Source organism: Chlorocebus sabaeus, chromosome 3, assembly GCF_047675955.1.
Source record: "Chlorocebus sabaeus isolate Y175 chromosome 3, mChlSab1.0.hap1, whole genome shotgun sequence".
Taxonomy (NCBI): Eukaryota; Metazoa; Chordata; class Mammalia; order Primates; family Cercopithecidae; genus Chlorocebus; species Chlorocebus sabaeus.
The window spans coordinates 9,833,705-9,849,106 of record NC_132906.1 but is presented as its reverse complement, the minus strand read 5'-3'; the positions used below and the strand labels follow the sequence as shown (position 1 = coordinate 9,849,106).

General features: G+C 45.0%; 1 protein-coding gene across 1 annotated transcript in view; it reads right to left on the bottom strand.

Moving 5' to 3' along the window:
- The window catches only part of MEDAG (mesenteric estrogen dependent adipogenesis), an 83,728-nt gene extending 69,883 nt beyond the window's left edge, over positions 1 to 13,845 (bottom strand). The window contains exons 1-2 of the mRNA XM_073013185.1: positions 13,665 to 13,845; positions 5,961 to 6,031 (exon numbers count right to left, since the gene is read on the bottom strand). Coding sequence (XP_072869286.1) covers positions 5,961 to 6,031; positions 13,665 to 13,808 — 215 coding nt within the window. The 5' untranslated portion in view covers positions 13,809 to 13,845. The remainder of the gene's footprint in view (positions 1 to 5,960; positions 6,032 to 13,664) is intronic.
- Positions 13,846 to 15,402: the final 1,557 nt, after the last annotated feature.

The following is a 15,402-nucleotide window of genomic DNA, read 5'->3' as shown; positions in this document are numbered from 1 at the left end:
TTTTCTGCAGATGACTGCAGAGGTGACTTGCATTCGAGCACTCATTTCTCCAGAACTCCCTGGCTGGGCTTCTTGGATTTCAGCTATCCTGGTGAGTCCATGTTTTGTGGCATTAAAAAGTCTAGATCTTAGAAACTGGCATAGCCCTACCTTTTACTAGCTGTGTGACTGTGAACAAGTTTCCTAATATCTCTGAGGCTCAAATTCCTCAATTAAAACATGAGGATAATCATAGGATTGTTAGAAGGTATATCAGTCAGGTTTCTCCAGAAAAACAGCCAATAGGGGGAGTGTGTGTGTGTGTGTGTGTGTGTCTTTTACGTATATTAAGAAATTGGTTTTAAGGAATTGGCTCACAAGATTATGGGGCCTAAGGCCGGGCGCAGTGGCTCACGCCTGTAATCCCAGCACTTTGGGAGGCCAAGGCAGGCGGATCACCTGAGATCAGGAGTTCAAGAACAGCCTGACCACCATGGTGAAACCCCGTCTCTATCAAAAATACAAAATCAGCCGGGTGTGGTGGCACACACCTGTAATCCCAGCTACTTGGGAGACTGAGGCAGGAATATCGCTTGAACCTGGGAGGCGGAGGTTGCAGTGAGCCTGGGCAACAAGAGCAAAACTCCATCTCAAAAAAAAAAAAGAGAAAAAAGATTATGGGGCCTAGCAAGTCTGCAGTCTGTAGGGCAGGCCTGCACGCTGGAAATTCAGGCAGGAGCTGATAGTGCAGCCTTGAGGGGGCATTTCTTCTCCTATGGGAACGTTGGGTTTTGCTCATAAGGCCTTTCAACTGATGGCTGAAGCCCACCCTTTTAATCCCCTTTACTTAAAATCAACTGATGGTAGATGTTAACCACATCTATAAACCACATGTTCACAGCAACACCTAGATTAATATTTGACTCCACAACTGGGTAGTAACAGCCTCGTCAAGTGGACACATCCAACTGACCGTTGCAGAAGGATGGCCGGTGCATCTGCCTTTTGGGAGAGGCATTTCGATGAGCAAAACACTCAGCTCAGTCCTTGGCATAGAGAGTGCTCAATACATTGAAGCGATTTTTATTTTTAATGTATTCAAAACTATTTGAGAGCCAGATGAGGTGGTGCCTGTAATCCCAGCTCCTCGGGAGATTGAGGTGAAAAGATGGTTTGAAGCCAGGAGTTTGAGGCCAGCCTGGGCAACATAGCAAGACTCTATCTCTGAAAATGTGAAAAAAAACTGAGCATCTGCTATGATCAGCTAAAGTACATCTAATTGCTCACTGACCTTGAGCGAGATTGATAATACACTCCCATCCTACCTAGCTTACATCTCTAGTCTCGATGCCCAGTCCCCTCTAAGCCAGCCCCTGACCATTTGTGTCTCCAAACGCCCTCTCTCTGGGCTGGCTGGAGTGTATCTCTTCATCACAAACTTTGCTGCCACAGATAAGTGTCAGTAAAGAATTCTGTGTCTCCTGCCATGAAAATGCTCATCTTTATTCAGAGACTTCGGTGAGTTCAGGCCCACCCCTCTATCTATTAGAACCAAGATAAATGTTTTTATTTTTAACCAAGACTTTTACTAGCATTCTCATGGGACCTAATTTCTCAATTCCCTTAAATGACAGCTGATGCCTTTCTCTTCCTGTCTAGTGAAATTCTTTTTTCCCTGATATTTTCTATGCTACAGAAACTTCTGGCTGATGGAGGAGAGGGGTAGGGACCAGAGAAGCTGAGGTAGGTCAAACCACAGGTATAACCGAAGCTATTTTACTTCTGGATTTGCCTTTAATAGGACTTTGAGGCAGGCCAGTGTCCTACCATTTTAAAAGAAATGCATCTGAAACAACAGGCGTAATCATGGTGCCACAAGTTTGTTCATGGAGTTTCTCTCCTTCTCTATGTTTTCATCTAGAACCCAAAGACATTCTTGGGGAACAAATGATGCCTGCCCTTATTCTATGTTGTTTCTGTGTGGTTAAGATCAGACACAAGTTACACCTGTGAGAATCTGTCCTAAAGGAGAGATGCGGAGAGGCTGCTCATAGGAGGGACACCATGCTTCTTTTGGGAGAGGGTCAACATCACTGTGGTTAAGGATGTAGGCCTTGGCATCAGATTGCAAATTCAAATCCTGCCTCTGCTGCTTACTGGCCAAGTGACTTGGGCAAGTTACTTAACCTCTCTTTTCGTGCTTCTATTTCTTTATCTGTAAAGTGGATTCCTCTGGGATTGAAAGTTATCTAAATATGAAATACTTGGCACATATTAAGCACTTAGTTTAATTAAATTATTAGTGTTATCATTATTGTAAGCGGTAGAACCCAACTCAAGCAAACTTAAAGAAAATGGAAACTTATTAGAAAAACAATGTGTCATTTTACAGAGGCAAGGAATTAGCCTTTCTCGTTGTAGCTTGGATTTGCATTTCTCTGATGTTTAGTGGTGTTGATTATTTTTTCATATGACTTTTGGCCATTTGTGTGTCTTCTTTGGAGAAATGTCTATTCAAGTCCTTTGCATGATTCCGTTTATATGAGATATCTAAAATAGTCAAACTCATGGCAACAGAAAGTAAAAGAGTAGTTCTCAAGGGCTGGGGGGAGTGGGAATGGAGAGTTGACTTTCAATGGGTATAAAGTGTCAGCTCTGCGAGATGAATAAGTTCTAGAAATCTGCTGTACACAGCACTGTGTCTACAGTTAACAATACTGTATTGTGCACTTAAAATCGTTGAGAGGATAGATCTCGTGGCAGGTGCTCTTGCCACAGATAAATAAATACATAGAAAAAGACAGCCCTTTTCATTGGACATTATGGCTAAAATGCTGTGGGAGATGACTCACAACAAAAGTAAAAACAGGGAAAACCCTGTGCATATTCTACAGAAAAGTTGATCCCAAAATACTACCTCAATATGTATATATCTGTTTCAGATGGGACATGGAGAAAGACACAAGGAAGCTGATTCACTAAGGAAGCGAAATAAAAAATGAACATGATCTGATTGCAGCCAGGGAAGCCTTGTCATCATTAATTAGAGAATTTTAGAACATGCAGTTAGGAATGCTTGAAAACAAGTCACCACCAAGGGGATAGAAAGAATCCAGGAAAGGTATTAAGTTGGGGGTATGCCTTGTGAGTGGGAGACCAAGAATGTTCTCTCTCGGGAAGCCAAAGGGCTGCCTGACAAGAGTCTGGTCCTAACTGAGTACTAAGATCTGGAGAAACCGGATGGGTCTAAGGTGGTCCTAACTCAGGACCAAGATCTGGAGCAACCAGTCGGGTGTAAGGCTCCCCCCAACCCACACAGTCCCACTGAGCAATCAGGAACTCAGACTTGGTCTGGAGAATAGACCCAAGAGTAGCACAAAGTAATGAAACTGGAGACAACGTTAAAACATGCTCTGTATGCAAGACTGAGGCAGCTGAGCCTGGCCATCCAGCTGCACTTTGTAATTTGTCTTCCCACACAGTCTCTGCTCAGGATTTTACATTCTGCCTCAACTCTCAGCAACTGACCCAGCACACACCATAGAAATATATTAGAGAGAAGCAAGCTTTTGCTTTTAAATTAAAGTACAGAAACTCAATTTACAGAGAAATCACTGAATACCTGTAGTGTGGCAGAGGACCTGCCAATTGTTTTTTTTTTTTTTTTTTTTTGGGAGGGGAGAGGGAGGGCCTGCTATGATCTGAAAAACATCTGAATGTTTTCCCCCCAAATTCATGTTGAAACTTAATCCCCAAGTATTAAGAGGTGAGTATTAAGTATTAAGTATTAACAGGTGAGGTCTTTTGGAGGTGATTAGATCATGAGGGCTCCATCCTCATGCATGGGATGAATGCCTTTATTCATAGCTTGAGAGAACCTATTTGCCCCTTTTCTCCCACCCCGTGAGTACACATAGGAGGCACCGACTATGAGGAACCCTCCTCGTTATACATGAATCTTCTGGTACCTTGATCTTGGACTTCCCGGCCTCCAGAACTGTGGACAACAAATTCTGCTGTTTGTAAGTTACCCAACCCAAGATATTTTGTTATAGTCTGAATGGAACAAGACAGGGTTTTTTGTTGTTGTTTTGTTTTTTATTTTTCATTTTTGTTTTGTTTTTAGGGAGCTTGTTTCAGTGCTATCTGGATAGCAGGAATAAAATAATAATAATTTTATTGACATGTATTTATTGGATGTCTTTGATATACCAGGCACTCTTCTTGTAGCTGAGGATATATAGCACTGAACAAAGAGACAAGGCTGTGTGACCTCAACCAGCTTGCTTCTGAGAGCCTCTGCACAGCAAAAAAAACTATCAACAGAGTAAACAGATAAACTGCAGAATGGGAGAAAATATTTCTAAACTATGCATCCAACAAAGGAGTAGTATCCAGAAACTATAAGAAACTTAAACAAATCAATAAGCTAATTTGGTTATAAAGTGGGCAAAGTACCTGAAAAGACAATTCTCAAAAGAAGACATACATGCGACCAACAAACATATGAAAAACCGCTCAACATCACAAATCATCAGAGGATGATTAGACACAAAACCACAATGAGATACCACCTCGCAGCAGTCAGAATGGCTATTATTAAAAAGTCAAAAATTAACTGTTTTATTTTTTGAGGCTGTTAAGGGAATAACTTAAACACTATTGGTGGGAATGCAACTTATTTCAGCCCCTGTGGAAAGTGGTTTGGAGATTCCTCAAAGAATTAAAAATAGAATTATCATTCAACCCAGCAATCTCATGACTAAGTATATACTTTCCCCCAAAAAATAAATCCTTCTAACCGAAAAGACATTTGCACTCATATGTTCATCGCACTACTGTTCACAATAGCAAAAACATGGGATCAACTCAGGTGCCCAGCACTGGTGGACTGGATAAAGAAAATGTGGTACATATACACCATGGAATACTACACGGTCATAAAAAATGATGAAATCATGTCCTTTGCAGCAACATGGATGCAGCTGGAGACCATTATCCTAAGCAAATTAGTGTAGAAACAGGAAACCAAATACCACATGTTTTCACTCATAAGTGAGAGTTAAACATTGAGTACACAGGGACACAAAGATGGGAACAATAAACGTGGGGGATCCCAAAAGGGGGGAAAGAGTGGGTCAAGGGTTGAAAAGCTGCCTGTCGGGTACTATGTTCACTACTTGGGTGACAGGATCATTAGAAGCCCAAACCTCAGCATCATGCAATACACTCATGTAACAAACCTGCACAGGTGCCCCCTGAATCTAACATTTAAAAAAGTAAAAACAAATAAATACAAATAAATTCACCTTTTGAAAAAAGGCTTACTTTCTAGCTGGGCAAGATCAACAAAAACCAAAATAAGTATGATATGTATGATGTTAGAAAGTTGTAGTCTGTGAACAAAAGAAAAGAGAATGAAAACCAATAGTGTTACCGGGGATGGGTTATGCAATTTTAAGAACAGATGTCAGACAACCCTTTCCTGAGAGGGTGACACTGGAGTCAATACCTAAAGGAAGTGAGGGAGTGAGCTAATCATGTGTCTGGAGATAGAATTTCCCAGACAGAGAGAAACAGGAGGTGCAAAGGCCCTCAGGTAGAACTTACTTGTTGCATTGAGGCACAACAAGGAGGCTAATGAAGGTGGGCAGGTTTAGCAAGGGGATAACAGAGGAGATAAGGTGGAGGTGGAGTGCAGATAATGTAGCATCTGGCTATTCAATACCAGGGTCTCGGACCAGCAGCAGCAGCAGCGGAGTGCTTGATAGAAATGCAGAATCTTGGGTTCTATCCCAGACCCACTGAGTCAGAGTTGCATTTTCACAACATCCTCAGTAGCTCACGTGCACATTACCGTTTATAAAGTGCTGCTGTCGGGCTTGAGCATCCCACTGTTGGGCCTCAGCTATTAACTTTGTGCAATAACATCGGATATCTTCAGAGGGTTCCAAACATTGGAAGAGTATAATCTGACTTACGTTTTAACAGGATCGTCCTGGCTGATGGGGGTAAGAGTGGAAACCCAGAGCCAGTTGGAAGTTTCAATCACCTGGTAAGAGACAAGGACTGAGGTTAACAGGTGGTGGTGAGAAGCGACTGGGTTTAGATATACGGAAGGTAGAACTGACAGGACTTGCTGATGGATTGGATGTGGGATGTGAGAAAAATGGAAGATTCCAGGATGACTCCTAGGTTTCAGACCTGGTTACATTAATGAAGCATTTACTATGCACCAGATACAGTACCTTTTCCTCCACCACCTCATTTAACCCTTACAATGACCCTCTGAGAACCACTAGTATTAATCCCAGAAAGGCTAACTCACAGAGCTAGTCCATGAAGCCAAGTTATGAACGCAAGTGTGCTGCTTCCAGAGTCCAAGCTACCCCACTGCTCAAGGCTTACTTCCCTTCCAGCCCCCTTAGCTAGACACACTCTGAAATGAAGAGTGTGAGTAGTAGAGCTGGCCATGGCTCCACAGTATACCACCTGTGTGACCCCCGGTAACCTACTCAACTTCTGTGAGCCTCAGTTCCTCATCTGTAAAATGGGTCTATTAATGCTCCATAGGCTTTTTGCAGGATGAAGCAAGATACTGAATCCAAAGTAGTAGGCTGAGGCTGTGGTCTGTTTCCAAGCTGCCCTAAGGTTTTTTGCCCACTGCATTATATTAATTTTTTTTATATCTCACACACATACATGTGTGCACAAAGAACTCAAACCAGATCATGGTCTATCAAAAGAGAAAGGACAAAATGACAGAAATGAAGCCACAGAAATGGGAAAAGCGACTAAGAAGCAGAGAAGGCAACCCTGAGCAAAAGAGCAAGGAGGAGACAAAGGATGGGGAGGCAGCCAGCGGGAAGGTGAGGAGAGGGACCACAGAACCCAAGGGGCAGACGGCATCGAGGGCAGACACCTACTAGTGAAACGTGAGCATTTCCAGCCTTAACAAGGCCTTTCTCGTTGTGTGTGTTTTTTCTTCCTGTCCTAAAAGTCCTTGTAGAACAGGAATTATTCTTCTCTATGCATTTTGCAACTCTGACCCCCTAGCAATTACATAAAGAAGGGCTATATTGCCGTTTGACAGGGCTTTTGTTTTGATTTTGTTTGGGGGTTTTTTTTTTTCTCCCAACAAAGATTTAAAATGACGACATCTGCCCAAATACTCAGTCTCCTACTTGTCTCCATCAAGCCCCATTTGCTGGCAGCTTTGAGACTGAAACTCTCAAGGGAGAGGGTGAATCATCCCTTCACACGGGTGCTTGTCTTCCTCTCACAATCATGAATTCCCACAGAGATGCCGGGAACTTGTGGCTAAGGGCAGACACCGAGGCTAAAATTGAACATGGGTGCAATGGAGCTGTGCTTAAAAGAGACATAAAGAAACGAGGAGTTGTCCATGTCCTGCTCTGTGGTTAACGAGTTGACAACACTCCCTGCTGATGGAGGGACGGGACTTCAAGCAGGAAGGGTGAGGGAAGGACTGGGCTCTGGGCTGCGCCACTGTCCACCCATTGGCATTGCTGTCTGGATGACTGGGGGACAGATCCCCTGGGGTGAAGGCTGGCTGCTGGGAATTATCCACTTTGGCTTCCAAATGAATTCACTAGGAAGATAGCCATTAGTGCAAAGTATGCTTTTCTCTCAGGAAAATCACCCTACAGATCATCATGATTTTAAGGTTTTCCTTTCCAGTGACCCCTTCTAGGAGTTTTCATTCTTCAAACAAATCATCAATTTATAATCATACTAAACACTATAATCATACTAAACATTATAATCATACTAAACACTAAAAGGTTGTGTTTTTTTTTTCGTTCTTTCCTTCAAACCAGCAATCATCTTATGTGAATGCCCTACTGCCTAAGATCCAAATGAAGTAGAAGCACCTGCCTCCTTTTAAAACGGCCATTGGTGTTCATTGCCAGGTGTCTCTCTTGCCCAAGCACGTGGTCTCCCTGTTCCACGGACTGACAGCTGCTTTGTAATATATACTACTTACATTTGAATGCAATAGCTGGATTCTTATGTCAAGACCTATGGAAGCTTTAAGGTTTTACCCCAGCTGTGAGCTAACAAGTTTCATGGATTCTGACAGAAGACATGACACTCCTGGATCACAGACAAAATATATTATTCACAGCACTCTCACTTACTTCAGAGAGCGCTAGCATCTTTGCAGCCGGCGTCCTGCCCCGAGTCCCATGGCACAACAGGCCCAGATGAGGGCTACACACTCAGTGGGATGCACTGCAGCAGAGGAATCCAGGGTCAAGGGCCCAGCACTTTCTGAGTGAGCAGCAAACATTGCGGCAAGCAGCAGAGGAGCTCTTCCTCCTCCTCCTCCTGCGGAGTGAGCGGCTACTTAGTAGTCATTCTGTGAGCACCTGACCGACTTAGGTATCTGTGGGACTAGCTAGGAAACTGCCCAGTGTTGGGAGATAGGTAAGCCCTGCAACCTGACAGCAAGAGTGCACAGCTGAGACCAACATCTTCATCCATCCAGGTGGTCCTTTCCCTAATCATTCAACTGCATGAGAACTCTTTTTGGTAATGTCCATGTTACTTTGCAGACAACTGAAAATCCGGCCTGATAAACATATCTCCCAGGCAACCCATGCCTCTAACGAAAATACAGTGTTTCTCAGAAGGGGAAATTAGAATTAAATATACACCTTCATCTTTTCTTCCTTCTCTCATGTTTGATCTAAACTGAGTTCATTTAGAGTCACTGAGGCCAAGAAAGGTATTTGTTTGATAGTGGTGTCAGGAGGTGGGAAAGAAGGATAGATACATCCTATTGTTATACGTATCTCTAAGAGCAGATGACTAACAAATGTGTTACGTGGTAAGTGTGTTAGAATAACTCTCAACAACATCATTTACAAATGCTTTTAAAAATGTCATTAAGGCCGGGCATAGTAGCTCATGCCAATAATCCCGGCAGTTTGGGAGGCTGAGGCAGGAGGGTCACTTGAGGAGTTTGAGACTAGCTGAGGCAACAAAATGAGACCCCACCTTTACAAAAATTAAAATTTGCTGGGTTTAGTGGTGCATACCTGTATTCCCAGCTACTCAGGAGGCTGAGGCAGGGGAATCACTGGAGCCCAGAAGTTTGAGGTTGCAGTGAGCTATGATCACACCACTGCACTCCAGCCTGGGCAACAGAGCCAGACCTCGTTTCCAAAACAAGCAAACAAACAAAGGCATTAAACCTCTCAACATTGTTGGGGGCTTAGGCGCAGTGTGGGCCTCTGTTACACAGTGTGTCAGCACATTATGTCCCTTATTTTCTTATGCTTTGACCTCTAGAGTCTTGCTGATCAAATTCAGTTCAGCCAACTCCTGAAGATATTAAACAACTCACCCAGGAGGATGCTTTTAAAATGTAAACGAACCAATCCAGAGTTCATACCCAAACCACTTCCTCTATTCACTGTCCACCTCCCCTAATAACCCCAGGGCCAGGGAGCAGACAACTAGGGACAGTCCCTACACCCCAGAGCCCACTGAAAGTGTTCAAATTAGTCAATCCCAGCCCTGTCCACCCTGCCTCCCTCTCCCTCTGCTGCTGTTCCCCAACCCAGTGGCACCCCATGCAGGGTGTGCCTTCTTCTCTTAGGAACTGTGAGTAACAAACTATCTTTTCTTCTCGGGGTTTTTTTTTTTTTTTTAATTTGTTTAGAGACAGGATCTTGCTCTGTTGCCTAGGCTGGAATGCAGTGCCACAACCATAGCTCACTGCATTCCTGAACTCCTGGGTAACAGTGATCCTCCCGCCTCAGCCTGCTGAGTAGCTGGAACTACAGGTGCGCACTATTGTGCCTGGCTTTTTTTTTTATTTTAAATTTTTTGTACAAACAGTGTCTCCCTGTATTGCCCAGGCTGGTCTCAACTCCTGTCCCGCCTTGGCCTCCCAACGTGCTGGAATTATAGGCATAAGCCACCGCGTGCAGCCACAACTATCTTTCCACTGGCAATCATCTTCTGATCTGTTGGCTTTATTGTGGCTCCAATTTCCTGTTAATACGCTATATTTTAAAATAAGCAGTGCCATTTGTACTTGGAGAAAGGACTGCGGGTGAGTGGGGAGACAGCCCAGGGTGTCGCATGAGAGTCTCCTTCTCTGTAAGTGCAACAGTGGAGCATTTGTTCATCTAACGTTAATACCCCTGAGAGTCAGGCATCACTCAGCTGCCCTCTGATATTCCCACCGGGGTGCTTCACAGGGTCTCTCACTGCACTGTACAACACCGAACCCTAGAGCTCTCCCCACCCGGGTGCTTCACAGGGTCTCTCACTGCGCTGTACAACACCGAACCCTAGAGCTCTCCCCCTCAACACACACATACACACCACATAAACACACACACATACATACCACATACACACACACACCACATACACATACACACCACATACACACCACATACACACACACACACACCACATACACACACACCACATACACACCATATACACACACACACCACATACACACCATATACACACAACCACATACACACCATATACACACACACACCACATACACACCATATACACACACACACCACATACACACCATATACACACAACCACATACACACCATATACACACACACACACACACCACATACACACACACCACATACACACCATACACACGCTACATACACACCACATACACACATACACACACACCACATACACACCATATACACACACATACACACCACACACACACACCACACACACACCACATACACACACCACATACACACACACACCACATACACACCACATACACACACACATACACACATACCACATACACACCACATACACACACACACATACACACCACACACACACCACATACACACACACACCACATACACACACACACACACCACATACACACACACACCACATACATACCACATACACACATACACCACATACACACCACATACACATACACACCACATACACATACACACCACATACACACACACCACATACACACCACATACACACCACAGACACACACACACACCACACACACACCACTTTCACACATACACACCACATACGCACACACACCACAGACACACACACCACATACATACACAGCATATACACACACCACATACACACCACATACATACACACGACATACACATACCACATACGCACACACAGTCTCTCTCTCTATTCCTCCCCTTGTCTCCCTGCCTCCAAACACAGCATCACCATCCATTAAGTTGCTTGATCCAGAAAATTATCTGTCATTCTTGACCCTTCTTATTTCTCCATTCCAATCAATCACTCAACCCTATCAACTCTACCACCAATATATGTCTCAATTATATTTTCTCTCCATCACTACTGCTCTAGGCTCAAGCCAGTATCACTTCTAGCCTCAACGACTTCCATAGTCTCCTCCTCCATTTCTCCATACAACAACTCAAACCACCTCTTTAAACTAGAAATCATGCACCCTGACTCCCTCGTGCTAAAACCTTAGGCTGTAGTTAGATTAGAATTCATAATCCTTCCTGTGTAGGATCTGATGCATGATCACCTCTTCAATCAAACTCTGGCTGGGTGCGGTGGCTCAGGGAGGCTGAGACGGGCGAATCACCTGAGGTCAGGAGTTTGTGACCAGCCTGGCCAACATGGTGAAACTCCATCTCTGCTAAAAATACAAAATTAGCTGGGTGTGGTAACACAGGCCTGTAGTCCCAGCTACTCGGGAGGCTGAGACAGGAGAATCGCTTAAACCTGGCTGCAGTAAGCCGAGATCGTACCACGGCCCTCCAGCCTGGGTGAGACACAGCGAGACTCTGTGTAAAAAAAAAAAAAAAAAAAAAATTCTACTCTGACTGCGTTACCTTTGCTCACTCTACTTCAGCCACCCGCGCCCCCATCCCCCATTTCCTGGACTCCTTTACTGCCTGGAACGCCCTTCTCCCCAGGCTTGGCCCATATGGTAGGCATTACTAACACTCCCCAAGATTTCTGGCTGTCTCGCCTTTTAAGCTCATGTCCCCTTGAAATTAGGCATGGCATGGGGTATGCTGTGGCCAGTGAGATGTCGGTGGATGGGACATGTGTCAGCAACAGAGGAATTTCGGCATCAGAGTGCATTTCTCCACGCTCCGTTCCCTGCTGTGATGCTGTTGGAAGACAAGTTAACATGGAGATGCTGGAAGATCAAAGCCTCCTGGAACACAGGGCCACATCTGGAAGGCAGCTGCCCTGAAGAGCTGCCCAGATTCTCCACCGACTATTGTGAGTGAAAAGTAAAATTGTATCATGGTAAGCCACTGAGACTTGGGGGTTGGTTGTTACACTTATTCCAACGAGCACAGCCTGCCTTTTCATCCTGGAGATTTTCATCCTTCCATAAAGAATGCCTTTTCATCCTTCCCTGACCCTGCCTTACAGAATCACACACACACACAACCACACATACAACTGCAGATACACACAGCGACAGGCACGTTCCTAAATCCAGTCCCCTTGTTATTCTCTCACAGCCTTCTTCATTCTTCCTCCACAATCCTTATCACACTTTGTAATTACACATTTATTCTGTTTTTATTTGTTCATTATTTGCCTCACCTACCAGATTGTAAATTCCACCTGGGTAGGAACCACGTCTGATTTGTTCACGAGGGAGTTTTCACGAAGCCTGTGCACAGGGCCTGCACCTGACAGACACTTAAGCTCCTCTTGAATGAATGAGCGAGTGAGTGAATAAGTGAATGAATGTACACTCTGAAGAAAAGGTTGTTCCCTGTGGCAACTGATATGGTTTGTCCCCTCCCAATCTCGCATTGAAATGTAATCCCCAATGCAGGAGGTGGGGCCTGGTGGGAGGTGTCTGTGTCATGGGACCAATGACAGAAGATCCCTCCTGAATGGCTTGGTGCCCTCCTTGTAGTAATGAGTGAGTTCTCACTCTGAGTTCACCGGAGTTCTGGTTGTTCAAACGAGTGTGTCACCTGCCCTCTGCCCCTGCTCCCAGCCTCAGGGATTTCTTTATAGTGGCACAAAAATGGACTAAAACAATAACCACAGCCATTGGTCTCTTATCTCATCATTCTCACATCCCTCCTCTACTAGCTTCCTCTCCCATTTCACTTGCCATTCCTGGCCTCTTCTTCTACCTTGACTCGCCTGATCCCCTTTCTTTTCTCTTCCCTTCCTTTCCTTCTTTCCACTCTTGTCCCTGCCTAAGATGGTGATGCTCACAACTAAGGAGTTTGCTCACCCTGGCCATGAGACCAAGGGTTGGGATTGGCTAGTCACTGTTTTTAACTAAACAGGGGTAGACTATTGGCCAAGGGTCCTAGAATTCTGTCATTTGCCTTGGGCTCCGTGTGCTCTGCATCGCGTGTGGACACTGACCAGGGCCTGCTTCCCTCCCACTACTCCATCTCCGAGAACAGCATGACAGTCACTCACAGTCACACACAAGCTAGAAATGCCACAGTATCTCAGTCTCTCCTCTCCCTTCCATGTCATATCTACGCAGCCAGGGAGTCCTGTCTATCCCAATGCACGCCTCCTGTCCCCCCTTCCTCTCCACCACACTGCCCCTGCTCATGCCCACTCTTCTGACTGAACTCATTACATTCCCTCCTACCTCGTTTCCCAGGCTCTAAACTCACCTTCTGGGAACCTCTGATCCAATCTAATGGTGCATGCTTCTGCTTAGATCCATGGCTCCTTCTGTCTCTAAGATGAGATGCACGTGCCTTGGCCTGGCCTGCAGGGTCCTCCAGAGCAGGCCCACTTAACCTTGCCATCTTCATCTGCCCTGCCCCTCACACCCTACGTTCTGGCCATGCTGGACCCTAGCAGTTCTCAAAACTGTGTCGTGTCCATCCTACTATGAAATTTTATCTTATCTTATGCCAAGACATTCCTTTTAGTGGGAGGACTGCCCATGTTTAGCAAAATACCTAGATAAACTGCTTTGAAATAGAAGATAAGCCTCCAAGGACATAGAAGGAAATAAACAAGAGATAGCTGAGCCACACCACATGAGAAATGAACAGAAAGTCTTCCCCTCTTTTTTTAAATGTAAGATACATTGCACATACAGAAGAATAAGTCATATATGTTCAGCTTTAAAAATAATTGTAAAGCAAATGCACATGGAACCATCACCAACGTCAAGATGCAGAGCATGGGCAGGATCTAGAAGCTCGTCCTGGTCACAGCTTCAGGTGAACAGGGTTCGTGGGTGGGAGAAACTGGGAAAGAAGACAGAGAAGCAGGGAAAGCTCCGGATGTGGTGAATTTGCCTTTTGGCTTCAATTTCCAGTAAACATTCCTAACATGTCTGATAATGGGGAGTGGGCAGGGAAGGTGTTGCAGGAAGCCGAGGGGGTCTATCCCGTGCTTGGGTTGACTGTGGACAGAGATAAAGGAGCATCTGTAGATGCAGAAAGAAAAATAAGAACTCAAAAGAAACGGAACGGGAGTCAGGGTGAGATCTGGATTGCTAAACTGGGTCATGGCTGTCCTTGATGCCTTTCCCGGCCTCACATCGTACTTTTAACTTCCAGAATCATTCCTGTTCCCTGCCAGGGAAAGGCGAGGCTTCCGCTCACTTTGCAGGTCTGTGTGTTCCTGTGCTTACCTTGTGTGTACGTGATGCATGGATGTTGCTGCTAGGGCATATTCACATGGACCTAAGTGTCGAGAACACTGGGAGCCGATAGATCCATTTGAACCCATTTTGGGGACTAAATGCAGGTTTCATACTCAAGTGTCTACTAGAAGATAAGAAACCCCCACAAAGAAACACTGAGCGCACACCCGTTAAGTCCAGTTCTGGTGATCATGGCTCTCTCTGTTTATCCTGAGATGCAGGCGGTTATGGAGATGGAAGAGAAGCTGAACTGGGATGAATCTGGGGGAAAACTCTGCAATGTAGAGAAGTTCACCAGCTGCATAAATGTTTGTAAAAGTTTCCTCGTTTGAGTTGAGTTAGAGGTACGTTGTCTACCACTGGCAGTAGTAGTCGTCTAAAGTTTCCTAAGATTCTGAAAATTGGGGCTGTTTCTGCCTTCCTCAATAATCCAGGACCTCAGGGAGAATACGGCTACCTAGCGCATCACAGGGAGGGAAACCCAGTGCTGGCTTCTGCGATTAGAGGATGAATAGAAACTTCCCTACTCTGAGCCCAGACTAAGGGAAAGTGAGATAAGCATTAAGTAGTTTCTTGGCAATGAGGAGTGAGGAACATCTGCTCTCAGGATGTTGACATTTCTCTAAGGGCTCAATAGCAGGAACTGGCCAATGTCCAACATGCAGGAACCTCGATGCTCCCAATGCTGATTTCTGAGGTCGAAAGCATGGCGTGTGCCACACCCAAGGCGCTCAACACAGGAGCGGCCA